The sequence below is a fragment of the Amphiprion ocellaris genome, chromosome 4 (assembly GCF_022539595.1).
Source record: "Amphiprion ocellaris isolate individual 3 ecotype Okinawa chromosome 4, ASM2253959v1, whole genome shotgun sequence".
NCBI classification, from domain to species: domain Eukaryota; kingdom Metazoa; phylum Chordata; class Actinopteri; family Pomacentridae; genus Amphiprion; species Amphiprion ocellaris.
In genome coordinates, this window is record NC_072769.1 from 35,170,897 (window position 1) to 35,180,705 (window position 9,809).

General features: G+C 38.1%; 1 protein-coding gene across 3 annotated transcripts; it reads left to right on the plus strand.

The window, feature by feature from the left end:
• The first annotated feature begins 250 nt into the window (after nucleotides 1-250).
• stn1 (STN1 subunit of CST complex) lies at nucleotides 251-9,809 on the plus strand. 3 transcript variants are annotated; one of them, XM_055009536.1, is made up of 9 exons: nucleotides 251-663; nucleotides 1,505-1,600; nucleotides 1,884-1,961; nucleotides 3,357-3,527; nucleotides 3,841-3,952; nucleotides 5,249-5,399; nucleotides 5,731-5,853; nucleotides 6,979-7,051; nucleotides 9,072-9,809. In XM_055009536.1, the coding sequence occupies exons 1-9, from the start codon at nucleotides 528-530 to the stop codon at nucleotides 9,227-9,229; spliced, it is 1,098 nt and encodes a 365-aa protein (XP_054865511.1). In that variant the 5' UTR covers nucleotides 251-527; the 3' UTR covers nucleotides 9,230-9,809. The 3 variants fall into 3 exon arrangements, with proteins under 3 accessions (XP_054865511.1, XP_054865510.1, XP_023147841.2); XM_055009535.1 differs by having other exon boundaries at nucleotides 260-663; nucleotides 3,354-3,527; XM_023292073.3 differs by having other exon boundaries at nucleotides 270-660; nucleotides 3,354-3,527.

Consider the following 9,809-nt stretch of genomic DNA (forward strand, 5'->3'; position numbering starts at 1 on the left):
AATCTGGTGTTCTGCTGCCCTCGTCTGTACGGGAGACCGAACACAACGAGGGTCGCCTAAACTACTCACCACGTAGTATTTACACTAAGAAAAACTACTAGTATGCGACGTGGTACTTGTTCGTTAAGGTTTTGTGCCTAAATCGGCCACCATCACACCAATAAACCCAAAAACCGTGACTCTTTGTGTCCATGAAACTACACGTCCCATAACCCTTTGCGAGGCATGGACGCGCCGGACGGACGGCAAAATGTTAATCTATTTTATTAAACTCAGCAATATATCAGTTAGGATACGCTACTGTAGCCTTTCTAATATGATTTTAGTAAGTTTTAACAAATAAATTTGTAAAAGAAAATAAGTTAGCAAATCGTCACATGACCAGTACTTTCCGAAGACATTCTTTAGTAGAAGAAGAAGAAACCGAAGAAGAAGAAAAAGTTGTTTACTTTTTGGCTAGCGGCTGCTCATTCAGTAGGGAGTAGGGCACGAAAATAGCTAAATAATGACTTTGCTTTCATGATGAGATGCAGGCAGCAGCGATGGATCCAGCGGAGGAGCCCCCATCCATGCTGTGGGGTCTGGACCCGACCTTCTCCGCCTTCGCTCGGCTGTACGTCCGAGACATCCTGCAGATGACAGAGTCCACGCAGGTGCCAGGTAGCAGCACCTCGTAAACACAAGTTGTGTCACGCAGTTTGTTTGGTCTTGAGTTTTTGAACTTTCACGGGTTACGTTACATGTAATAATATTTGTCTAACTGCTAGCTCATATGATGTGCTTAACGTTGAACAAGCAATGTGCAAATTACAGTAACTTCAGTGACAAAGCTAACTTGGCTAACAGTTTAACACTAGCTATGCTCACGGCGAATTCGAGATTTAAAGGGCCCATATGGTTAAATGTAGTTTTTATCGATTAAAACGTAGAGGGCTAAAATAAAACCTGTGACAATACGAAGACGCTAACTACTACCGTTCATTGAATAGATGGGCTCCCAGTTAGGATTTTCCATTCAGAATGAGCAGTGGCTTCAGAGTCCAACACGTTTATTTACTTTCTAGAGCTGCTTCTGCTAACTTCAAAATGTATGAATCACGAGCAAAACCCACCACTTGTTTTGCCGTTGGCTGCAAGAGTGAACACAAGCGTCTTCATGCACTTCCAGCATCTGAGGAACTGAACATCCAGGGGATACTTATTTTTGATGGCAATGTCTGGACAGCAACAGAAAAGTTTTAGAATTAAACACCTGTGGGGTATGACTAAAATGAAGCTCTGAGGTCCTGTTGGTGGGATGAGGGTTAAAGATTTTATTTGACAGGGCTATTAAACACTCGCTGAACTTGATATTTACTTTTTTAAGACGGAGAAAACAGCTTAACACACTGTGAGTCATGAGTTTTTATTGATAATGTGACTGAATGTTTCTTTCCTATTTGTATCAGTTTTATTGGTAGTGAAGCTAACTGTGTGGTGTTTTGTGTCTGCACATGTCTCAAAGGTATTTACTTCTACAACATGCATCCAATCTACAAAGTAGATGTACTTGGAACAGTGGTTTACAAGAGAGAAAGAGAGGACTTCTTCTGTTATGGAGGTACTGCTGCTGTGTCCCTGTGTGCAAATTCAATGAGCAAAGTCAATATATAATAATTGTTTTCTATTCATATTTTGGATTCGCTAGTATCATTTCCCATTTTCCCCTTTTTTGTGGTGAAATAGTACTGAAACATTATGGTTTTATTATGATCACACACTCTATTTTCCTTCTTTTGTTTATTACCACATGTGGGCACCTACACTCATCTCCTGCATAATCTGAAAATAACTTGATTTTGATTTTAAAATCTTTATTTTGAAAAAATTCCTTGTCTTCACAGTGGATGACGGTACTGGTGTTATAAACTGCATGTGCTGGAAAAATGACCTGCTGAAAGAGAGGGAGGATCCCAGTAAAAGTAAGTTGATGTGTTAGAACGTCAGTGTTTGCAGGCTGTTTGTTTCTTTATTAGGCACCAAAAGAACCAAATCTACTCCAAGTTTGCCATATCACTACAGACTGACTTGGTCATTTTCTCTCTTAATCTGTTGGTTGTCAAAACCATGTCCGAAAATGGTGAAATCAGGGTTTCCGAAATGCCAAAAATGTTGTCCTTAGATGTCTTGTTTTGTCTACGAACCCAAAATATTCTGTAGAAATAAATTTAAGGTAATAATTTAATGATATTCACTTTCATTACATTACTGTTTTTGTCGTTGTTTATATATTTAATTATTTATTTCTGAATCTATTTATAGATGATTTTCACCACATATCTTTTCATGCATTATACATGACTTGATTCCTTTACTTGTTGTTAATAAGGTGAGCTTTTTAGAACCTGTTACCGATTTCAAACATCCAATAGAAACTACACAAGTAGCACTTAGCTTAATTGATTGACTGGTCCGGCTGCTCCTCGTTTTCATTCTAATGCAATGGTTAAAAATACTTTTGCCTGTTTGTATTTCTAAACCAGTCACAATTATGTTGAGTGGGGCTAAACCGTGGATGCAGCGATGGTGTCTCTGCAAAATGGTGGCAGAGAACTTGTTTTGATGGAACATTTGCTTGCAGGGAGGCTAATATGGCTAATTCACCAAAAACAGGGCTGCCTTTTTATGCAATGCATATTTTCGTTGAAACTCGAAATTGCTAGTGGGTATGTTGCTGCTTGGCTGCTACTTTCCTATAGTGAGGGAGATTTTAAATAAAGTAACTCACAGATAGCAGAAGGGCAAGAGACAGTAGTGTGGAGTAGCTTTTTTTGGTATAAAAATGTACGAAAATAATGCAAAATGTTGATCAGCATTTCTCAGAGCTCAAGATTACATCATTAAATCATTAAAATATCTTTTTTTGTCCACAGCACTAAGATATTTAATTTATTGTCATAGAGAAGGAAAGAAATCAGAAAACATTCACATTTAATTTAGAATTTTTGCTTTTTTTTCCTAAAAAAATACTCAATCTGATCAACTGATTTGCAAAATAGTCACCAGCTTTGACTTTTATCACAGCTTTTTCACTGATATCAAACCCAAACAGTGAGTCAAAAGAGCCTAAAAATCTTTGCAGACCAAAGGAGAACTGCAAAGTTGGATAATAATTCTCTGAGTTGGTCATTTTGTCTTGTCATGTGATTCATTGTTTACATAAAAATGTATGTTTTTGTAGCTTTCTGGTCTTTCGGTTATTTTTTTTCTTTTACTTTTTGTAAAGTAAGTTTTGTAAATGAAGTTGCTTCTCAAATTCATATGCTTATATTTTTTAAATAGTTTCACATCCTCCTTTATTTTATCATGTCCAGCAGCAGGAAAGCACAGTGACGGGGCCCAGGGAGGCTTCAACCCTGTCACTGAGCTGAAGAAGCTGAAAGAAGCCCAGCAGAAGCGCTGCCGCCTGGAGATCGGAGAGCTGCTCCGGGTCCGAGGACCAGTGAAAACATCGAGACAGCAGAGAGAAATCATGGCCTCCACCTACTGTGAGTGGAGACAGCTGACCTCGGCAAGCCACAGAGGCAGTTTGACATTGAAATCAAGCAAATTCACAGCTGTACCCACCACCTACAGTTTTATAAATATTAAAACAAGCCAACAAATCTCTGAGACAGTTCAGCGAAGGTCATTAACAAGATAAACCACAACCAAGAAACAAGAACCTGCACTCGCTCACAGTGTCTTCCAGTTGCTCACAAGGACACTTTCTCTTTGTCAGCACATTTTTTTTATGAGACTGTACGCTGTTCTGTCCTCTGCTGGTTCATTCATCATCAGGGTGTCTGTGTGTGTTTCTAGATAAAGTGGACGACCCGGTGATGGCGGAGCAGATAGCCTGGATGATGGAGGCTCCTCAGCTCTACAGACAGTGTTATGACAAACCACTGCAGCTGCAAACCAGCGTGTCAGGGTACAAACATCAATCCTTTTATACAGGTTACAGCACTGAACTACGGAAAGATAGTTAAACCTGTTTCTAAAACCATGTTTAGAAGCTGAAACCGTGTTGTTTCCTTCCTCCTGGTTTGGAGAGAATATTGTCAGCTTTGTATTGTTGTGTAGGCGACGTTACACATGACTGTAAGAAACGGAGTAGACGAAGTAGAACCAGTTTTTGTTAATTGCTAAAAAATCTTGAAGAAGAAGACATGCACAAAATTTTATTGATCTACAAGAGAAAACAGAGAAGTCAAATGTTACATCATAACTTGTTCTGAATGTGTTTCCTTCTAACATGAGTAAGTGAAAAACCACCTCAAATGACTGTAAAAACTTTTTTGCAACATTAGGGAAGTTTTTTTTAATTTTTCAGCAACTTTTTTCTAATGCGATACCTCAATATGTGCATGGAACTACGTTATGGAACTACAGTAAAATGAAACCAGTGTCCTTTCAATTTTACAAAATAAATGGCTTATTCACATATCAAGAAATTGGGATGGTACAAGAAATGCTTTTATTTCCAAGTACATTAAGAAATGACATAAAATTTTAGCATAGTTTGCTAGTACATAGTCAAAGACATTCAGTAAATTATTAAACAACTAAATTCAAATATTACAGTGCATACAGTAAATAAAGAAGGTTCTGTCTTGTATTTGTTTTAAATTTAAAGCAGTTTTTTTTTCATAGTGGCAGCAGCAGATTAGCTGCATGGACTCCAGCATTTTGTTCACCCCTGATCAGCCATGTTATCCCAACATTATCAGAAACAGCTTCTTGTCCTGTCAAAAGTGTTTGCCTTTCTCATAACTGTTCAGTGCTGTTGAAGTCATGTGAATGTGGAGCAAAATCCATGACGGTTGGAGACAACTTCTCCACACTTTGTGGAGAAGATTCATGCTTAGATTAACATCACAACGCTGCTTAGCAATGTTCTGTAGGAAACTAGAGGTTTCTAACAGATGAACAGTAATTTGCAGGTTGATCTAGAAATGGAGCAAAATCTGAAATATTTCTTCTTCAGTTTATGTGTCTGAACTTTTAAAATTTTCACATTATTTCCAAGTTTACATGAAAATATTTTCCATGTGCTGTCAGACATGTGGACTGAAGAGTTGCCTGCTGTGACTGTTGAGTCTTCCTCAAAACACACTGCGAAAGGAGTTCAAGCAACCTTCTGTCTTTGATCTTTTGATCAGCTGTTCCATACAGAAATGCTTTTCTAAGAATTGTACCTAAGGCCTCATTTTTTTGTGTCTTTCAGTGACTCAGCCATCAGTTCCCTAAGCAAGGCAATAAATATCATCAAGGATTTCTTGAAGCAGAAGTCGGTGACCAGGTTCAGACCCTATGATGTCCAGGACCTCCTGCAGCCTCTGATCTCCAGCCAGCCTCAAACAGCATCTGCAGACCAGGTACGGATGAACTCGAATATGGAAACCGTTTGTGTTTGAAGATCTGCAGTGAGGGGATGAAACGAGAATCAAACATCAGACTTTATTTGAAGCTGAGGTGAGAATGATGAATGAAGTAAATAACGCAAAACCAGGATTTCATTTCTTGCAACAAAGAAAAACAACTTTTGTTTTTTATTTTTTGTTGCAGTTATTTTAAAATTCTTTTCACTATTAAAGATGCTGTAAAGTCAAATATGTTTGAAATACGTGGAGGAAAAACAGTGAACATCAAGTCTACATGCAAAGCGTCACAAGTGTTACTGTGTTCTGTTCCTTTAATGTTGTTTAGGAGCCTGTTGCAGGTTCGTCTGGATGTCAGCAGCTACGCCAGCTTCTGAAGGAAGCTCTGCAAGTTTTACAGGATGAAGGCGTCGTGTACCGGAGGGTCAAGTCCCAGGATGAAGTCTATCTGGTAAGAAACAGCAGAGAAATCGGGAATTAATTTGTCTGTCATTAGTAGATTATAGTATTAGTACTGATTAAGTGCTATTGAATAAATTTTCACTAATGATTTAATCAAGTTTAGAATATATTAACACTCTGAACCTGCCAATAGGTTTGAAAGGTCGTGAAAATTATACCATTCATCGTAGCCACAAACTAAAAACAGAATTGTCAGATTTTCAACTTCCTAAAAATCCTTAAATTACTCATCTGTGACGTGCCGTTTTGTCGGGAAAAGTACCCATATCTAAGCTTAATAGTGTGATACTTCTTGTAATTCATGTATTCTACACGTGTCATTTAAAATGTTTAAATAAACCATTTGCACCAGATTCTGAGAAAAAAAAAAATTCTGTGTTCTTCATGTGCCAAAATTTCAGTGCTTTCTCAGCTTAACTGCAGGCTGTGTTTTGTAGAAATTTTTTTACATGTTGACTTCCAAGTTTTACCAGTTTTTATGAAATGGAAAACCAAAGAAATCTGACTTTTGCTTTTTCTTTTTTTCTGATTCATGGCATGACTTGATGCTGCACAATACAGATTTTTGAATTTTTGCTTCTTCTAGCTGGTGCTTGTGCTGTTTTCATAGAAGTGCAGGACTTAAATTGCAGTTAAAAATGGGCTCACAGTAAGTAAAAATTAAGCTGGACCAAAAAATGCTCAGAAATTTCCTTGAGTTCTGAGGGTGAACCAAGAGAGCAGTAGGCAAGAGACATACATGTCAAAATATGTTGTGAAACTGCTGTAGTACCCGGTAGAACCACTGGGTGGAGCCTTTTTTGAGGTGGAGTTGCAGGTGTGTTTACTGACCACCTGTAAGAGTCCATAAAATGAGCGCACCTCACTACAGCTGGGAGTTTTAAATGCTCTGACAGACCAGGAGCTGAGTCTATCATCTGGCGATCAGCATAATAAGTGGTTTTATCAGCATAATAAGAAATCTCTCACTATAGTTTGTTCATTTCAATGATTAACTGATTATTGATAATTGATGTGGCGAACTGTTGGGTAAGAAAATTGTTTTAAATTTCTATCTCTAGTATATTTTTATTGTGGCAGCATATTGATTATGTGAGTTGTTGTTATTCTCCAGGTGACTGCAGAGGACAAAGATCTGCAGATAGCCGTCAAAGATGTCATCAGGGAGGATTCAAAAAGAGAGAAATGTATGTTGACTTCAATTTTTGCTCTAAAAGAAATGTAAGAAATTATTGATTCAAGCTGGGGCAGTAATTATTTTCACAATCAGAGGAGAAAAATTCTATGATATCCTTTTGGCATATTGTTTATAAAACGTCCTGAGAGGAAACTAGACTTGTGCACCTCATCCTGAGTCTGTTTTCAGGCTTTAAAGAATCGATGACAGGAGATTTCAAGCAATCACAGGTGTTTTCAGATTAAGGGCATTATTTCTATTGGCAGCTCTACAGATGTATGTTCCTTCAGATGGCAAAAAATACTGCAGCAAAAGTTATTTATTTTTTTATCAAGTTGCCAGTTTAACTCTACAGTTTTGCACTTGTATATGCAAAGTTTTGTTTGCATTTCGTACTAGTGCTGCATTATACACTGCCCTGCCAAGAAAATCTCGCACACTCTAATATTTTGTTGGACTGCCTTTAGCTTTGAGTATGGCACTCATTTGCTGTGACTTCATTTTGATCAGCTTCTGCAATGTCACAGAATTTACTTCTGCTCACAATGTGAGCCCCATGAATCCTGGCATTGTCATCTTAGAACATGTCCATGCTATCAGGGAAGAAAAACTCCACTGATGGAAAGACCTGGTCATTCAGTATATTCAGGTAGTCAGCTGACCTCATTCTATGGGAACATAATGTTGCTGAACCTGACCAACCCCAGATCATAACCCAAACCCCCACAGGCTGGTAGTTACTAGCCATGATGAGTGCATCACTTCATCTGCCTCTCTTCTTACCCTGATGCCCCCATCACTCTGGAACAGGGTAAATCTGGACTCATCAGACCACATAATCGACCACATTTGTTCCTTGAAGATGATGGTTCTCCACTATCCTTCAGGTTTTAATAATGCGTTGGACGGTTCTTAACCTGATTTTAGTAGTTTCCGAAATCTCCTTGGTTGATTTCTTTGCTTGATGCAGTGCAACAATTTGACCCTTCTGAAACAGATTAACATCCTCTCCATGACCACAGGATATGTCTTCCAACATAGTTGTTTAAGAAATGAGAAGCTCCTCACTGCATCAGCCAGAATTAAATAAGTTGCTGCAGCTGAAACGTATTCATCACTACAGTAATTATCCAATGGAGGCTCTTATCTGTTTGCTTAGTTAAATCCGGGTGGCGACTTTTTTTTGTCCAGGCAGTGTACAATGACATACAGTTTGTCGGAATAAAATTAACCTAAATTAAATGAAATTTAGCTATTTTGGAGGGAAGTTATTTGTTTAGATTAAGTGTGTAATCATAAAATAGCTGCCAGGTCAGTTGACAACAAAGTAGTTAGTTGCAGCCCTAATTTCACATCAACCTTGAGTCGCGTTGGAGGTGCTTCCATGTGTACGTTTGGTTGGAGGTATTAGGGCAGAAAGAAGAAAGCTGAAAGGGTTGTATTATCAACTTCTGGTGTTTTTGAATTGAATTATGAATATTTTGTGTATTTAATAACCTGTGCAATATTTTTTTTCTACATACACTGGAATATGTGCAATATTGTTATTCTAGCAGACAAATCTGTACAATATTAATATTTTTCAATCTGTGTTTTTTTTCATGAAAGAATCTGTGCAATACTATTGATATGTGCAGTATTGTTATTTCCATCCAGAGGAACTGGAATGATCTGAACTAGTACTTCTATATATTTGGATTCATTTATTTATTTTTCTACTGATATTTCTTAGATGCTTATCTTATCTTACAAATTATGTGCCCACCCAAGCTGTAATCTTGACTCTTTACAGCTTCAGTTTTTTGATTGTTTGACAGCCATTTTATTTCAGATCAATTTATCGAGACTGAAGCTCTTTACCAACCTGTCAAAGATTAGATTAGCATAACATGCCCACCTACTGTGTGCCGCATATGAATCACTGCTTTATTTTCACCTTTTTAACCCAGTTTAGAAAACAACATTCTCTCAAAATGTTTGTAAAGTGTTGACCCTATAATCTCGGAGTGTTGACACGTTTCTTCCTGCAGATGCAGAGAAGGGTTGCCACGTCCTGCACATCCTGTCAGCAGTCCGGCAGCGTTCCAGCCTCAACGTGAGCAAAGCAGCTCTGGAGCTCGTTCTCAAATCGCTGGAGTGCAACAGTGATATCATCAGCACCATGGAAAACCATTACATTGCATTTTAAGGCAGCCACAGTGTTTCTCTGTCCTCTTACTGCTCCACAACATTCAGTGTGTTTAGGTAAATCATGTCATCTGCACTCCTTACTTGATCTGGAGCCTTAAACTGATTCCACAATTGTATCTTAATTTGCTCCTTTATTTAAATGTGCTGAGGTTAAATATTATGTGCATTATTTTGAGAGGAGCTTTTAGGACTGCTGTACTCTCCACTGTTGTAAATATATGCAAAATTTAAATAACAAACAGACCAAAGACACAGCTCGTGCATGGTTGGATTAGCCTGCCAGGGGCCCTGGGGCACAAATACAGTCTCCTGGGTCCCCATTAAGCCCCATTTCTGTGAGTCTGTCTGCAGTGTGTGCAGATTTTCTTAAAAGTATTCAACAGAAACAAGGTGCCAAAAAGCAGAGAAAATAGAATGTAACCCCTCCGTCCATCTCAGCATAGTGCACATCGATTGCCTCCTTACTAATCTGACAGAAAAACTGCATGTAAATAAGATACATATGTATAAAAAAAACTGTTGATATGAATAATTCTCATTATTTTTGCTATCCTTAATTAAACAAGCAGTACAGTTCA

Coding starts and splice junctions, on each gene's coding strand:
- stn1 (XM_055009535.1), top strand. CDS start 528: ATGCAGGCAGCAGCGATGGATCCAGCGGAGGAGCCCCCATCCATGCTG. Junction 1,601..1,883: donor GGACTTCTTCTGTTATGGAG/GTACTGCTGCTG, acceptor TTGTCTTCACAG/TGGATGACGGTACTGGTGTT. Junction 3,953..5,248: donor CTGCAAACCAGCGTGTCAGG/GTACAAACATCA, acceptor TGTGTCTTTCAG/TGACTCAGCCATCAGTTCCC.